The 17,820-nt window shown below is 48.3% G+C and overlaps 1 protein-coding gene across 1 annotated transcript in view; it reads right to left on the bottom strand.

Moving 5' to 3' along the window:
- Abtb3 (ankyrin repeat and BTB domain containing 3) overlaps nucleotides 1–17,820 on the bottom strand; it is a 273,659-nt gene that overhangs the window by 24,315 nt on the left and 231,524 nt on the right. The window contains exons 5-11 of the mRNA XM_021174021.3: nucleotides 11,081–11,246; nucleotides 8,881–8,970; nucleotides 6,888–6,989; nucleotides 4,968–5,061; nucleotides 4,719–4,854; nucleotides 3,836–4,056; nucleotides 2,270–2,448 (exon numbers count right to left, since the gene is read on the bottom strand). Of these exons, the coding sequence (XP_021029680.1) occupies nucleotides 2,270–2,448; nucleotides 3,836–4,056; nucleotides 4,719–4,854; nucleotides 4,968–5,061; nucleotides 6,888–6,989; nucleotides 8,881–8,970; nucleotides 11,081–11,246 (988 nt within the window). The remainder of the gene's footprint in view (nucleotides 1–2,269; nucleotides 2,449–3,835; nucleotides 4,057–4,718; nucleotides 4,855–4,967; nucleotides 5,062–6,887; nucleotides 6,990–8,880; nucleotides 8,971–11,080; nucleotides 11,247–17,820) is intronic.

Here is a 17,820-nt window from a genome sequence, read left to right as displayed (position 1 = left end):
GCTCTGCAGTTAGGATCTGGGAAATTTTCTAAGTGTATGTCATACTTCAAAGTGACATTTACACAAAAATCAAACCAAACCAAACAAAGACCCGCAAGACATAAATCCAAGGTACTTCAATAAATTCTGGAATTCCTCTGTAGCCTGGAAAAAAGTTAAAACCAGACAAGCCAGAAAATGCTGGAATACAGACACTGGGAACGCATCCAGTAATGCTTTTTCACCGAGGTAGTTCTTGGGTAATTTCAGGTAAAAGCTTTTATTCATTTCTTCTAAGTTGGAGGGAGACAGAGGAGTGGTTTGCATCCCCAGCAGGTTCCATTCTCCCTGGACTCTCGGAGGCCCACTCTCCTGAAGTCAGTGGCACAGGGGACACTAAACACAGCCAGCGGGGGCCTACAGAGGCTGGCTTGAGGGTGGACACTGACTGCTCTGGCCCCAAGGCTCCCAGATGCTCTGAAAGGGGATGGGTGTTGTTGACAGGCTGTCTCTGAGTTAGTTTTACCCATCTTCCTGCCTCCATTTCTCCTGTTTGTTAAGTAGAGATAAATTGAGGGCTTCATCTAGATGTGCTTGGGTAAGCTGTAAGGGTTTAACCTTAAATATGCTTCAGTGAGTGGCTGGCTTGTAATTAAATTAAATATATATTCTTAATAATTGTACATATACATATATCTATATAGTCACAGAAATCTTCATTTACATCTCGAGATAGTTCATTATGAAAGGGTTCCACAGACAAATGAGTTTGGGAAACGTTCTAATTCCTTTTGTGAATCAGGGTATTCAGGGCACACAGTGCACTGTCACTCTGAGAGCAGGAGGTGGCATGTGACCCAGGTATTCACAGCTAGCTTCGGCACTCAGCTGGCATTGGCTGATGCTTACAGAACAGCCTTGGGGAAGCACAGAAGGCCTGCCTCCTCTAACTGGCTTTTTGAAGCCTCTGAGAAAGCTTTTATGTGGTGCTATAGTGGGGTGGAAGGGAACTGCAGTTTTTACCACCTTGTACTCAAGGCTACCTAGAGAGGTCCGCATGATTACTGACTCATTTTACAGACAGGGAAATTGAGGCAGAGAGTTTAGGAAACTTGACTGTGGCTAAAGGGCTAGTAAGTAGGAAAGCCAGGATTTGAACCCTTGTAATTTGGCTCCAGGGAACATATGCTCAACCAGTGTGCTGTATGAGCCCAAGGCCTTGTGGGATGTGATGGCTTAGGGTATGAACTCTCTAGAACCTCTCAGGGAGACTGGGCCTCCCTAGTGCTTCTCATGGTCACAGTGCTGGGGTGTTTTCTACAGTCTTCTCTTGTGTTTGGCTGTTGACCCCAACGGGCAGCAGGGGGCAAGTTCAAGGCTACCCAAAGTCAGTACTTCCCACCTACATACAGGTGTGGATCACACACCCCTGGAGGGCCTAGAGTGCCTTTATGATAGGCCCAGATGGATAACTCCACAGGGAGTTTTATGGAATGACTCTCATGATACCCAGAGAACAAGACTGCTGTTTGGAAAGGGAGGCAGGGATGTGAGGTTCCTCTGCCGGGAATGGAGGCCTTGGTAGGTGTGAACCCCAAGGAGTCAGAATGAAGCTCCTCTCTCTGACTGGCTCTCCTGTCTGTGGTGTCTAAGCCTTTGATATTGTGATGTGACATCATCTGCAAATATTGCTGGGCTTCGTTCATAGTTATCCTGGGGTGCTTGTAGCCTATGGGCTGCATGGAAGATGTACTGTCAGTCTACATGAAAAGGCTTCTCCCAGGTCCTCTTCCTACTTGACTCTCACTGTCCCTTCAGGCCCGGCCAGTGCCAGCACCTTGGGGAGGCTCCCTTTCCTCCTTGTCAATCTTTTACTTCCTTTGGCCAGGTCCAGGAAAGCTAACTTTCTCTGCTTCTAGAACACACGTGTTGGTATCATCCCCCTGGTTTGAGGGCAAACTCCACGAGTCAAAGGCCCCTGATCTGTCCTTGTGCCTAAATACCTTGGTATACAGCACATGCTCAGCCAAAAAAGCTGACCCACAGCTTTTAATTACTCATTTGTATGTATCCATGCCTCTGAGTCCACTGTGTAAGTAGCCGCAGGCAGCTGGGATATGCTCGCACGCTCGCCACCTGTGGCTGGGATGTAGGGATGTTAGGGATCGTTGGTTCCCAGCAAGGGACCATCCAGATCGTGAGCCTCCACCCTCCCTCTCCGATAAACCACAATGGCTTCACGGACACCCCCTGCTCCTCCCCCCACCTCGCCCCTCCTCGCCCCTTGTACCTTGCTTGCTTTTAAGATCTCAAACATCAGGGGCAGGCCTTGGGTGACTAGCTCCTCTGTGTACTCCTCCTCTTGAATGGTCTTGAACTCCTTGAGCAAACACTGGATGAGAGGTCTGCGGTGTTGCTGGAAGGCAATCCGAAGTGACTCCAGCCATGTGTGTAGAGTCCATGGGACACCTGGATGGGGATGGGGTGGGGTGGGGGGAAGGCATCAGGCCAGGTGGGAGGGGAGGGCAGGTGAGGGGAGGACAGAAAACAACCAAGGAACAGTAATATTTTTATCCTGAAGTTGGTCTTCATCTAGGACATTACCAAGCTATGAGACCAAGGGACCAGCATTCAGTGAGTACAGGCAAGACATGCAGAAGTTGAACTTGAAGGGCATAACTCAGTCTCTTCTGCTTAGGTATGCTCCTCATATAATTAGGGGCTGCATCTCACCATGCCAGTCACTGAGCAGAATCTTTTAGTGACTCATTCGTATGCATCTGTGCCTCTGAGTCCACGCTCTTCCTTCTACTCACTGGGGAGGAAAGGACTCAGGGAAGAGCGAGTTTTGTCCAGGATGAGATGACATAGCCGCACTCAGATGAAAGCTAAGAAACCAATCAAAGGACTTGACCATCTCCAGTCACAACTTAATAAACGGAAGGAGATCCCTACTGGCCCCTGTGTGAAACATCTCCGTCTGCGGCACCTCATTGGGCCTTTTTCCTTTAACAGAGTCAGCAAATGATTGCTGGAATGTGCAGTGAGGTCGTGAAGAAGGAGGTCACCCCTCACCTCTTTCAGAATGAATAGGTAGGTCATTCCGAGCCTGAGCTTCATAGTCACACAAGATAGACTGGCAGGGCAACAGCGTAAATTTCCCATATACTGAACAGTCAGCCTGTCAAAGTCTTTCCAGAACACTGATTCTATTTGGTTTCCAGCCTACCATGTTAGGGACCTATTCCCATGCCTCCCTGTTCCCTTCCTTGCCAGGTTAGAGCTACTAGACTGTCGCTAGCCTAGCCTCGAACCCCAGACACACCAATGAGACAGCTCTAGGCTAGCTCACACAAGAAGAAGCTGCTGCTTGCTAGAATGGCTTCTGTTGGCCCAGAGGAAAAGTCTTAACGAGGAGGCGTTTGTCCTTGCCCCGATGGTCACTCTGTATCAGTGGTGTTGAGTGTTCTACACAGGAAGTCCTCAACCACTGGGAACCACCTGGAGTGATTGTTAAATATAAAGATTTCCAGCCTTAATCCATCCAGACCCTCAACAGCAGAGCCTCTGGGTGCAGGGCCTGGCAATCTGTATTCAGACAAGCTCCCCAGGTGATTTAAGGACCTGCCTCAAGGCGCAGAGCTTGGGAACCAGGGCAACAGGATCTAAGCATAGAGCCTCAGGGCAGGCAGGGTGCTGCTGTCTGTGGGGTCAGTGTTGGAAATGTTCTAACCAGTGAAGGAGAAGCTCCTTGAGGCCCCGTGACATGTGTGTGTACCCCATGACGTGTATGCACGCATGCATGCATGTGTTCGCATGCTATGTATGTCTAGTGGTGAATGGTGCTCAGACTGACCTATACTCCTGATATCAATTGTGACATCCACGTAGCCGTGCTCAGCGCTGTGATACATGGCCTCCCTCAGGGCCCTCAGTTTGGCCTTGCTGTTGCGGCTGGCACACAAGGGGGGCGGGGCTGTTTCTGCCAGGTCAGTCCCCTCAGCCAGAATCTCCTCCAGGGACAGGATATCGCTCTTCTCCTTCTCTGGCTGAGCGAGCAGTTTGCGGAACACATTCCTGTCAATCATAAACCCAGAGAGGAAGACACTCAGAGATGGAAGTGGCTGTGCTGGACCAAGGCACGTTAGGGGTTGGGAAGCTGCTCACTCCGGATCAGGAATGAGGCATGGTGGCTTTGTGGATGACAGGCTTTGGGGATGAAGGAGAGGGTGGGGTATGACTGGCCATGTTTCCTGGAGGGCAACCTGAGGAGGAATAATACCCAGAAGGCTCTGGAACTCTGGCCTTTTAGAGTGTTAGTCTGGTAAGTTTGTCCGCCTTGAGGTAATGTGTAATAAAATCTGATAGGGTTTCTGAAAGAAACCTAGACAGGACATGGGCAAACGTGAAGAACTCTGTCTTGTTATGTAAATTCTCACATCATGGCAACTGATGTGATGTCCTCTGACCCAGACTGGCCGAGAGTGATGCATCCTTGTGTTTAAAGTTGGCTGAGAGTGAACAGAAGAACATGTCGGTCAGCGTGCGTGTGCAGTGTAGGGAATTAGCTCTTGTCAGGAATCTGTGAGTGAGGGCAGTCTGGTTAGGCCTGGAGACTGGGCTACCCCACTTCCTGGGCCCCACATCCAGAGAGAGAATGGGTCTGGGGCAGGCCTGGGAATCTGCATTTTTAACAAGCACCACTTGGGACCTGGCGGCCTTGGCCCATCCTAGCCTACCTGTGTCCATGGGCTGCGGCCTGGCTGAAAGAGTTCATATCACCCTGGGGGGTTGTAGAAATCCCATTCCTGTACGTGGTTCCTATCAGGGGATCCGCACCACGCTCCAACAGCAAACTAACCAGCTCAAAATTTCCTGCAAGCCCAGAGAAGGGGATTTCATAAGAGAATAAAACAAAGAAACTGAGTCACAGGTGCGTCAAAGGCCACAGTGGAGACACCAGGTCTGAAGTGGAGCTGGTGACTTACCAACAGCGGCTGCAAGCTGGAGGGGAGTTTCTGAATAGTTCTCCTCGCCATGCTCCACAGAGCCTTCCACCTTGGCTCCGGCATCCAGGAGGAGCTGCAGAGGAAGAGTGGCCCCTGAGACGCTTGAACAGCATGCACCACGAGGAGACACCAGTGCACTGGTAGAAACCAGTCAGACGCTCGTGTCCCCTTCCCCCCCCCCCCACTTCGGTTACCGTGTGCACTGAGGCGACTTTACCTCAGAAAGGGAGCCTGTCCCATCTTCCAGAACCCCAGACTTCCCAGAGTGGTCCATGCACAAGAACGTGTTAGAGAGTTTGTTAGAAGGGGCTGTGTGTCTGGACCCCAGCCTGGACACTCTGAACTAGTCTGTATTTTAACAGGCTGTCCAGAGCATCTTTAGGTATATGAAGGTTTCTGGAAGCACTGAGATAGAAGCATCCAAATGCTGCAAGTCTCCACTGTCCGACCTGGGTCGCAAGCCTCAGAGGGCAGTGGAAGTTGTCCCTCCCCCCCCCCCGAAGCTCAGGAGTTATGAACGACTCCAGGGACCCGCTCAGCCAGCCAAGGCGAGAATCTCTCCCAGAATCCCCTGGATGGTTCTGAGCATAGGCGGTGTTTAGTTAGTTCTCTGGCCAGCAAGATCCGGTAATGTAACAAAAGCTGCAGAATTTTTGCTTCTCCTGCCTTCATTCAGGGCATTTGCTGAGACCTGCGAGATTATTGAAGGAGGCGGAGGCTCTGTCCATGCCAGTTCACCACTCTTAGTGAAGGTCACATGTCATATGTAACATGGGGGAAGAATCTCCCATCTTCACTACCTACCTACTGAGGGCACAGCCCCGTGACTGAATCTGTTGCAGGGACTCAGCCTGACTACCAAGAAGTTCTGCTCGGCTTTCAGCTGGCCCCTTTCCTGAATGAATGGCCGAGGATGCCACTGCCCATCTGTGGTCTCCAGAAGCCACCAACTCACCCTCTTTCATAGATTCCCCTCTGCTAGGAGGGGACTGAGGTTGATATTCTACAAGCAGAAGCCAGCCCCAAGGGTGCCATGTCACACACTCAGCCTCCTGAAATGCCACTACGGGTCTGTCACAAGGATTCCCTGGAGCCAGGAACCAACGAAGGTTCCCATGAAAATGCTATCAAAGCTGAGCTCTCCCTGCCACGCAGGCCACATCAAAGAGTCCTGTTCTTGCCGTCTCAAAAGCTCTACACTCACTGCGGGGCTGGGTGTGGTCCTGGACTTGGATGCCAATCTCCCTCTTCAGATCAGGTAAAGACCAAGTTAAGTCCGGGGCCATTCACTGACCATCAAGCCTACCACAGTCAGGAACAGATACTTCCAAAGAATCACAGTTACAGGCATGTCACCACCTTTGGAACTGTTTCAAAAGACACAGGGGACTCCTGTAGACCTCCGGGAGCCGATTCTCGAGAGTCAAGACTCACACCAGTGCATTGTTTCAGACATCCCCTTGTTGATCTGGATGCTTCTTCCCACTGGTTGGAAACCACTGGAGTCTATAGAACACCAGGGCCACACCCGAGGGAAGAGTCCCTCCGGGTATTGACCCTGGCTAAGTCTCACAGTCATGTTAAGACAAGTAAAAGGGGCCAATCCACAGAGTAACAGTTGAAGTCCCACCTCAGAGCAGCAAGGAAGAACCCCACAGACCTGTCACTCTGTACGTGAGGCTGCATGTAGGTACGTGATGTTTTCATATTGGTTAATGCTTGGCCAAATAGATACTTAAAAGTATAATGGTTTTATTATAAGATAGGGATATGTTACACTGAATTGCAATTAACCAATATGAATCACTCAGAGATATGCATGCTGGGAGAGAATTAGATTCGCGTCATGGAGGAGGTTATAGTTAACGGTCAGATGTGGGTAGGGAAATCCGTTAATACCTGAACTACAGGAATATGTCCATGCAACACAGCAAAAGTCAGAGCCGTCCAATGGCGGGTCTCGGGGTGGACGGATGGATATTTATGAGGTGTACTGACAACCTATAAACAAATTGAAGTTATTTTCAAAATGTGACCTTCACAATATTTAGGCTTGCAGAATCTAGCCTATCATGTAGCCAGACACGCAGGCTAGGGAGGTACCAGAAAGATGTCCCGGCAGGTGCCTTGGGACATGGTGGTGACTGGAGGTAGTGATTTCCCCTGATGGAGGCCCCAGGCAACCTTTTGCTAGAACTGGGAGCTGATCGTGTTTATGTTTGTTAGGAGAGATTCGAAGCAGCTTTCTGAAAGCAGGCCATGAGAGGACTGTGTTTGGGGGACATTATCCACGGGGGGTGGGAGTGGGGCAGGGGAAGGATTTTGAGACTGTGCTCTGTGCCTTTTCTTTCCCTCTTGAAAGATTATTCGCTCACACAGATGCTTTGGAAAGGTGGTCCAGAGAGCCAGCTTCTGTCTGTCTTTCCTTCTCTCTGCTTAAGGAAGGGGGTGGTTCTGAGAGCTACAAGAAGTGACGTAGCTTGAAACATCACTACCACTATGTTCACACTTCACTCAAAGAGGGCAGCTAATCCCAGGCGAACAGTGGGACCACTTCACGCTTTCACAGCAGAGAAGACAGTCAGGACAGTCATTCATTCGATCGTGGCGGTCCCTGCCACTTTGCTCACGGGTCATTTCTGGCTTCATGGTTGACAAGGGCCCTCATGTAACTGAAAGCACAGGCACAGAACTTGCCCTGAACATACCATGAAAAATAATGAGAGATGGGGTTTCAGGATGGAGGGAGGTCTTGGAACATATACCAGGCTGGGGTGTAATAGGGAAGCTGAAAACTGGGGACCTGTGATATTAGCACCAGCACGTGGTGTTTTCTGGGGCATGTAACCTTGGCCAGAGTGCCCTTACAGCACACAAAGGCACTGAGTAAAACACCTGGGAGGGACTGGAGAGGAGAATCAAAGGCCATGTCTAAGGATCTTGAAGGGGTCTGTGAGGCATAGTGACCCGTAATGGGGTAGAGAGTCCTGATATAACTCAGAACTGGTCCAAAATGGGTTTGGCTTTAGGGCTGCGTTTCCTGTCTGTGTTCCTCAGATGAATGTAAAACTCACCAACAATTAAAAAAAAAAAAAAAAGCACAGGGTAACACTGCCAGGGCATCTACATTTGAAGCTAAAAGGTTTCCGGCAGTTGATTGGTGGCTGCAGCATGCCAGTCTCCTTGGCATCTGCAACTACCAAGTGCTGCCTGAGCAGGCCTTCAGACAGCAAAGAAGAAAAAACTACTGCGCCCCTGACCTTGGGGAGATGCCTCTGCTCGGTATTGATTCCTCCCAAGCATGCGTGCATCATCGGGGATTCTCTTCCATCTCATGAGTCACCCCCCTTCTCAGACCTCAAAGCGGGTGGTAGTTTCAGAACTTGAACCTAAGCCTGTCTTGGTTCTAAAGCCTGCAGGGAGGGGTGCTTCGATTCCCAGCCTAGTGCAATACATCCAGGCAGGCAGCCTTGAGATAGCTCTGTCAACAAAGTGACACTGTGGGTCTGCAGGTGAGGACAGGAGATGTGAGGAGGGAAACCTCAGTCTGGTGAGGGGTGGAGAGGAGAGGGTGGTCGGCCCAGCATGTGTTGGGCATCAGGAAAGGGCTGGAATGTGGGTGTTTTCTGTTCCATCCTAGAAAGGATGAGTCAGGAGCTAGGAGCTGCTGGGTCAACACAAGCCAGAGGTCCCTAGAGCTACAGAAATTTCTTTAAATGAAGCACACACAGGGACTTTGTGTAGCTACTTGGGACTTTGGCTGGGGCCTCAGAAAGGTCACCATCTGCCAGGTGGTTTCGTCAGGGCTACGGCCACTGAAAGGATGAGATGTGAAGGTGACTGGGAAGGGAAAGTCTGGGCTGGCAGGGCCTGCAGCCCTCCGCACCCTCACCTCCACATTCAGGTCAGCTCCGGCATCCAGCAGCATCTGCACCATTGCCTCGTCCCCACGGACGCAGGCGTACATCAAGGGGGTCATACCCTGCGGTGGTTAAAAACCAGAGACGGAGACATTTACAAGGTGGCCGTGGTCAGTTAACAAACACATGGAGCATCTTATTGGACTCAGACTCTGGCAGGACAAAAGAGTCAGTGTGGAGCCCTGTCACACACAGGGTCACAACCTTCCACATTCTGGAAACTACAGGGGAGGAGTGAGGGGAGGTGAACATCACCTTTTGTGATTGTGGCTTAAGTTGGAGGGTTTTCACAGTACAACAAACCTATGTGTGTCTTTACAACAAGTGGCTGATTGGGATGTGGTGGGGGTGGGGCTCACAGGAATTTTCTGGATTCTGTAATATCAACCCTAAAGCATTTAATTATGATGGCTACGGTGTCTTTGACATTTGTCTCTTCGTAGCATGACAAGATGTCCTTGCTGCTCTGTATGAGCCTTGGGTGAGACAGAGTCAATGGCCACTGGATATCCCTGTGGTTACTTTCACTGACATCTGCTCTGATATCACTCTATACAAGTCAAGGCAACTGAGGCAGGATGGCCTTCAGGAAAACCTTCCCTTCTCTGACTCCTGCTCATCACAAACCGAGCATCACAACCAACAGGAGGAAGGGGTGGGGCTCTCCATCCAAAGGGCTGTGGAGGCAGTTATTTGGGAAGATATTCATGCTACAGCCTTGTCTCACACTATACACCAATATAACACTTAATTTTTTACTAGAGATAGTCAGAAAGAATTAAAATTGTAAGCGATGCCAAGTTGGTTTCTGCCCCTGTCTCTAGGCAGAAAGGTGTTGAAGTACAGCATACATGAGAGGGGCTCTAGCACTGTACATTGCTGTGGAACTGAAAACATTATAGGCAAAATTCCAACGTCAATGACAAACTGAGATGTATTGGTTCCACTAAAGGACTTCGTGCCCTGATACAGGAAGAATTCCTCTAAGTAAACAGTAAAAATGCTGATAAAAAGCAGGCAAAAGGAAAGTGGACTAGCAGGGAATACATATATAACCAGAGGTGTGCAAAGACTAGTCAGACTCCCGGGGGGGGGGGGGGGGCAGTACTGAAGACTGAGAATTCAGGAAAGGCTGGTGCATTTGAGACACTTCTGTTTTAAAGAACATTTCCCCAAGGAAATAGAGATTGGAACAAAGACTTTGTGTAAGTATGTTTAGCTCAGCACTAGTCACAAACACTTTAAATATATGATGTGGGAAGGATGGTTAATAAACAAACAGTAATCACTTTATAGAGACACTCAAAGCGACTTACAGAAGAATATTCATTAACATTGTAAGGTATCTGCAATGTAAAATACTGAAAAAACCAAACAGATAAACAAGGCCCTGGTTTTAAACATACAAGATGCACATGATTGTGCACTGAGGACCCCTGAGGTTGGCCAGAAAGTAATTAGTTGTCATTACACAGTCCCTTCTAGTCCCTTCCTGGGAGCTCTTTGCAAGAGCCGCCTGTGGGAGAAACAGCCCCATCTGCCCCTTGTAACCGCACTCAGGATTCACACTGAGAATGGCTGCCCATTTGCACGGTCTATGACACCACCACACCCGCAAAGTCCCCTCTGTGACTTGTGGTTGCCTCTCACGGTACCATGTTCAGAATCTGGTTGGTGCTGCCCTATCTGAATGATGCTCTAGGGTCCCCAGACTGACTTTGGTGTCTTTAAACACACCCACCTAAGAGCACAGTGCGCATGGCCTAGATCTGTCTGGAGCCAACAGCAGACTGGCAGAGAAAAAGCCTTTAACATGCCAGTAAAGAGACTTGAAGGTTGCAGAGTCCTAAATACAAACGATGGCCAACCTGGGGGCGTCATCTCCTTTCTGGAACGGGTCTGGTTTTCATTCCTTTTTAAAATTTCAGCTGCGACAATCATGTGAGATGTCCATAAAGATGGACAAGTGTATTTTTAGAAAATTAAAAACAAAACAAAACAAAAACCCCCAAACACTGAGAGAGAGAGAGAGAGAGAGAGAGAGAGAGAGAGAGAGAAGCCGGGGGAGGGGCATTAATTTTTTTAATCGATCAGCAGAGGGAGCCTGTGTCCCGTCAGCTGCTCGCGCCCAGGCTAAGCACCGGAGGAGATGAAGTCCAAGCAGATTGGTACCTGTTCGCTCATGGTGTTGATTCCATCCGGCCCCAGCAAAGACACTGCCTGCTTCACCAGGTCGGTCCGTCCACAGTTCAGCATCCGGAAGCCCAAGTCCTGCTTGAACTTGGCTTCGATGGCCACGGCGTCCAGCTTCCGAGAAGCACAAAAGCAGTCGTCCGCCCTGAGGGGTGGGGAGGGAGAGATGGTCACGTGGGCGCAGCCGCTTTTCCCGGGGATCTGGTCCCTGAGATCAAACGTCCTAGCAATCCCCACCGAGTACCTGAGATCCTCGCGGGCTTTTCCTAGTTTTTTTTTGCCTTTTCTAGGTTCCCATTTAAAAGAACTGCCTTAGCCTGTCAGGGATGGAGCACTCTTTACTCCCGGAACTCGGGAGGCAGAGGCTGGTGGGTCTCTGAGTTCGAGGTCAGCCTGGTCTATAATGCGAGTTCCAGGACAGCTAGGACTACACAGAGAAACCCTGTCTCAAAACCCCAACCAAAAAAACAACTCGTGTCTCACTCCGCCCCCCTCCCCCCTAGTTTCTGGCGGTTTTAAATCCTGTCTTTACTGAGCTTAGGTGTGGTCCCTCAGTGTGCCAGTAGAATCCTCAGCTAAGAATTATTTCATTATGCAAATATTTAGGCATTTAAAAAAATAGGTTAGGTTCTCTGCTGAACGTTTTATGTGAGTTGATACATTCGGTTCCCACACAATAGAAGGCATAATTCCTATGTCCAAAAAGCAGGAATGAGGAATCTTTCTGAGGCCACCCCATCTATAAGTGACAGCTTGGATTTGAACCAGAGAAGCAGGTGTGGAGAACCTGTCTTCGGATCTTCTGTGCCACTCTAGCTCCCAAGTGCAGAACCTACTGCTTTCTTGTTCACTTGACTGAGCCCTCATACTTGGCTGTGGACTTCTGAGCAGGCATTTGCCTGGGTCCATTCCAGTGGCAGAGGAGACAGGAGGCATTAAGAAAGGAGAGTGGACAGAGGTCAGGATGGACTCTCTCCTTTCAAAATAGAACAGGCTGGAGAACTGGCTAGATGAAACGAGAGATGGCAAGGTGCTTCAGCAAGCCACTTCAGGGAGAAAGAGGCTAGGCCAGGAAACGAGGGAGGAAACCAATGAGAGAGGGCGATACAGGCTTCACGTTGAAATAACGTTGGTACCTTCTCCCAGTCCCCATGAACTGGTCAATAATCATTCATCAATAATCAAGCAACTATGTGTTGATTGAGTGACTGTTATGGTCATATCAGCATCCCTGCACTGGAAGCCCACAGTCTGGTAGAAGACAAGCATGAAGACAGTCTGGAGAAGACAAGCATAGGCCATATTCCCATGTATCTCATATAAATAGTGAGGGTTCCGTGGTTCTCTCTCTGAATAAGAAATGTTATGAAACTATAAGCCCCTTTGCACCACACCCAGCCTAGGAGAGCCTAGGCTTCCTCAGAAGGTGACCCTTGAGCTGTGGTTGTAGGTATGGGGAGGGGAATGGCAGACGACAAGAGCACTCTGTGCAGAGCCAGCAGGAGCAAGGGTCCAGGTGAGACATGGCAGGCTGTTTGAGGCTATCCACAGAGCCCAGTGTTTCTAGGGCATTAACTTCTGGGCAATGTGTGCCAGTTGCTGAGAGAGGAGGGGCAAGACCACAGAGACCCTTCAGCTACACAGCTAGCTGCCTGTGTGGTGGGAGAGGATGGAGGGACCCCAGGGCCTGGCTTCAAACATGGCATTGACATCCTAGACACCGAATGGAGCTGTGCCTTACAGCTTCTTGGTCCAGTACGCGTGGGCTTTGAACTTGTCAAGCATTGCCAGATTAGGTAAATATAAATGCTAGATCAAAGGTGCGTGGGGCATCTTTATACCAAAGCTTTATTCATTGTTTATCGAAGATGGAAATTTAACTGGGTTTCCTCTTTTATCTTTTGAAGAAGGGCAGAGCTAAACATGCAGAGAAACTCAGGATCCCTCACCTTTAGTGTGGCATACAACTTCATCCTAAGGGCTAATGGTCCCCACAACTGCCCAAGGAAACATTGTGGCATCAGGGTAACAAGGCAAGACCCCAGAACACAGATCACAGAGGCCTCCAGGGGGAGTAAGTGTGAATCTATGCATGTTAAAGTACAGGATGGTGAGCGTGCATGCATGTGTGTGTGTGTGTGCGTGCATGTGTGTGTGTGTGTTTAAATCTCTGGGAGTCATCAGACTTGATTCATTGCATAAACAACCTTTCTTCTGCTAGATGTTAGCAATGTTGGAAAAGGCTGCTTTGTGGAATCGCTTAGTTCTCATTCCGGGGAAAGGACGCGAGCATTGGAGGAGGGTCAAGGATTGTGGGAGACTGATTTTGTGGCAGGAAATGGCTGTTACACCTGTACTCATAGTAGCTGTGATTATTGGTTCAAGATCTGTACAACCTGGGACCTGTCAACACTTCACATGGGATGGGGGTAAGGTTTGGGGGGAGGACCCACCACTCCCTGAGGGCAAATATGCAATTAACAGTTTCTGGATGGGGGCTGGGGAGGGAGAAATTTTCTTCAGTGATGTAACCATTGGTAAATGTGGCCACGCTCCTGTAAACAACTCTAACAAGACTCACTGGGTTATTAAAAACAAAACAAGCACCATGGAAACAGAGGAGGGATTGTTTGGAAAGAGGGAGGGGCTTAGCAGTGGGGGAGGGGCAGAAAGAGTGACAGAGTGGGGGATATGATCAAAATATATAATTTATAAGTATGGAAAATATCATGATGAAGTCCAGTTGTATAACTGATATCCACCAATAACAACATTTCAAAAAGGAGTTCCCATCTAGGGATAGAGATGTGAGTGATGGCGGTCACAGGAAAACCCACCGATTCGTTTCCTCTTGCTTGTCCGTCTCTACCAGCCTTGGTCAGATAAGCGGGTTTCCCCCTCCCCTTCAATCAAGCTGCACGCTGTGTGCTTGGGCCAGCATGGCCAGTGCCCACCGCCTTGGACACCATGCCAAGGGGCTCTGGAGGAGGGAGGTAGACGCTGGGTTCACAGAACTCACAGGCTTGTAAACAGATAATTCTAAGAACATTACAAGTGTTTACCAGCTCCTGAGGTCCTTGATTTTAATTAGAACGAGACAAATGGCAAGAAAATTACTGCAGCTAAAATGATGATAATTGTTATTACAGGAAGCTGACGTTCACGGAATACCTACTGTGGAGTTCTAAGCTCTCATGTGTTAACCCATACCCCCATCACAGTGAGCCCAGGAGCTACATATTATGTGTAACCTATGCCAACGAGTTAAACTGAGGCAAAGGGATTACTAGAGACACAGGTGCTAAGGGGCAAGCTGGCATGTGTCAGGAGTGACCTAGCCTCCACCTGTTGGGGATCAGAGGGTCTTGGAACACACCGTCATGTTCTGTCGCTCCTATTGGAGCTGAACTGTTGGCTACCTCTTAGACCACGAAAGTCAGCGTTTTCAGACTGGAACTCTGTGAAAACCTCCATCCCCACCCTCTAAACTTGCTCCTGGTTGTCTCACCTCAGCCATTGACATCGCTGCTCATGTAGGTGCTGGAACCAGAATCTGATCTCACACCCATATCCATTCCAATAGCTGCTATTTTGCACCTGAATCCTGAGTCTATCCCCTTTCTCCACCCTCTATGGTCTTGGGACCTAGCACAGATCTCTGGGTGGAATGCTGCAGGAGTCTAATAATCTTGATGTCATTCTCCCTGCCCCATGTCATCTATCACATAGACTCAGAATGTCAGCATAGACAGGTCCTGGCAGGTCCCAGCAGGTCTCGGCTTAAAGTCTTCCAGTATTCTGAGGCTAATTTTGGCTCTTGGCACAGAGCCGCCTGCAGGGCCTAGCTAGGCCTGCTGCTCACATTTCTTTCCTCCTTCTACATCCACAACTTTGCTCCTTTTCTGCCCTTTCCACACACCAAGGTCTTTCCTGCCCCAAGGACCGTGTCTCTGAAGTTCCTTTCCCTTGGAAAGCCTCCCTTGGGTGTCTTTGCAGGGCTGGCTCCTCCTTGTCTTCAAGGGTAAGCTTGATCATAGATGAGGAGGCCTGTCATCACACCACCTATGCAAAAGTAGATTGTTCTTCTGTGTACACACCATCTCCTGACCAGTTCCCTTGATTCCTTTAGTAGCACCTTCACAGTCAGGGATTAGTTTTCTTTAAAAAATAATCATCTAATTATTAACCCCCCTTGTGTGTGAGTGTGTCTATCTGTCTGTGTCTGGTCTGTCTGTGTGTGCCTGTACACGCGTACATGTAAACAGACAAATTACATGTCTCAAGGTCAGAGAGTAACTGTGGGAATGAGCTCTCTTCTTCTACTTACATGGGGCCCAGATCCAATCTAGGTCGTCAACCTTCACAGCAAGTGAAGCCTTTCCTGCTGAGTCATGTTGCCAGCCCCTAGTTTAATTAATTAATTTATTTGTTTTATTTTTCTCCTACCAGCATGTCTAAGTCCAGGAACAGGAACACAACCATCTTGTTCTCTGCTAATAGGCAGTAGGTAATAGTTGGATGCAAATAGCAAATCTGATAGGGGAGAGATGTGTGAGCTCCACGCACTGTTCCTTTGAACACTAGTACTTAATCTGAACTGACTGCTAGAAGGTGTATGTATACATGTTTGATGTGTAGCATGATACTCGGGAATATGTGCGCACGGTAGACTGGGCAGATTGAGACAATAAACATGTTCCCTTACATGCCTTGTCTGTCTGCGGTGAGAGCAGTTCAGATCTATTTTTTCCTTCCTCATGCAGTCTAGACAAGCCATCTACCATCCGAGCTATGTCTGCAGCTCCAAATCTAGTTGTTTTGCAATTTTCAAGTATGTAACACCTGGTTATAAATTATATGTCTGATGCTTTATAGCAAATATTCTGCATTTAATTTCTTGCTGTCTCCTTGAAAACTTGTATCCTTGGATTCACACATCTCTCCTGACCCTTCATATGCTCAATGTCTGCTAACCACACTCCTTTCTGCTTCTCTGAGAACCACACATGCTCAGGGTCTGCTAACCACACTCCTCTCTTCTTCTCTGAGAACGACTTTTCAGATTACACAAGTGAGACCATACATCATCTATTTGTCTTCTCTTGCCTAGCTTATCTCAGTTAACACAATGCCTTCCAGCTCCATTTATGTTGTGGAGACCCAATTTCCTTTTGGAAGGCTAATTAGTATTCTGTTTTACACACACACACACACACACACACACACACACACACACACACACACACACACCACATTTCTTTATGCATTTATCTGATGATGGACAATTAGGTTGCCTCCAATTCCCTCTTTTTGTTTCTTTCTTTTTTCTCAATAATTTATTTATATTCACTGCATATCCTAATCGTGGCATCCTCGCTCCTCTCCTCCCAGTCCTTTCTTTTTCTTTCTTTTTTTAAACATTTTATTTTTTATTTTATGTGCATTGGTGTTTTGCCTGTATGTATATCTGTGCGAGAGTGTCAGATCTTGGAATTTCAGACAGTTGTGATCTTCCATGTGGGTGCTGGGAATTAAACCTCTGTCCTCTGGAAGAGCAGCCAGTCCTCTTAACTGCTGAGCCATCTCTCCAGCCCCCCTCTCTCCTTTTTTCTCTTTTTTCCCCCTTCTTGACTCAATTTCTTTGTGGTTGCATTTGATGCTTCAACTTAACATAGTGAGATGAACTATCTGACAGTAACTTCCTTCACCTGTCCAATAGTAAGACTGCTGGACTCTAAGATTAACTCTACTTTAAAAATCTTTGAGGAATGGGGTGGTTTGTAAAGGAATGTCCCCATAGACTCATGTTTGAATGCTTGGCCCATGGGGAGTGGCACTATTAGGAGGTGTGGCCTTATTGGAGAAGGTGTGGCCTCATTAGAGGAGGTGTGTCTCTGTGGAGGGGGACTTGGAGGTGACAAATGTGTGTGTGTGTGTGTGTGTGTGTGTGTGTGTGTGTGTGTGTGTGTGTGTGTGTATGTATATTTCATACTGGGCAAAATGCTCAAACTCCAGCACCAAGTCTGCCTGCATGCTGCCATGCTTCCCACCATGATGATAATGGACTGAACCTCTGAACTGTAAGCCAACTCCAATGAAATGTTTGCCTTTATAAGAGTGCCTTGGTCACGGTGTCTCTTCACAGCAATGGAAATCCTAAGGCACTTCCACATTTCCCACAATGGCTGCATTTATACCTTCCCTTTTCTTTTTGACTGCAGCTATTCTCCCAGGTAGGAAGTAGTATCTTACTGTAATTTTAAAGTGTAATTCCCCAATAAGTAGTGAAACTTGGCATTTAAAAATATATATTTTAGGCTGGTGAGATGGCTCAGTGGGTAAGAGCACCCGACTGCTCTTCCAAAGGTCCAGAGTTCAAATCCCAGCAACCACATGGTGGCTAACAACCATCCGTAACGAGATCTGGCGCCCTCTTCTGGAGTGTCTGAAGACAGCTACAGTGTACTTACATATAATAAATAAATCTTTAAAAATATATATATGTATTTTAATTGACTTGAGTTTATTATATACTCTGGCTGCTATGTAGTGTAATATATGTGTTTGCAGACACACCCTGCTCTGTGTAAGCGCTACGTGCTGTGGCTCCTTCATGGTCTATTCAGCCGACCATCTCTTCTCTGTTGTTTTCTTTGCTGGGCAGAGGCTTTTAAATGTGTTGCGATTCCATCTGTCTACTTTTGATTTTGTTGCCCGTG

Source organism: Mus caroli, unplaced genomic scaffold (assembly GCF_978045245.1).
Source record: "Mus caroli unplaced genomic scaffold, Mus_caroli_1 scaffold_9, whole genome shotgun sequence".
NCBI classification, from domain to species: domain Eukaryota; kingdom Metazoa; phylum Chordata; class Mammalia; order Rodentia; family Muridae; genus Mus; species Mus caroli.
This window is presented reverse-complemented; position numbering and strand designations above follow the sequence as displayed.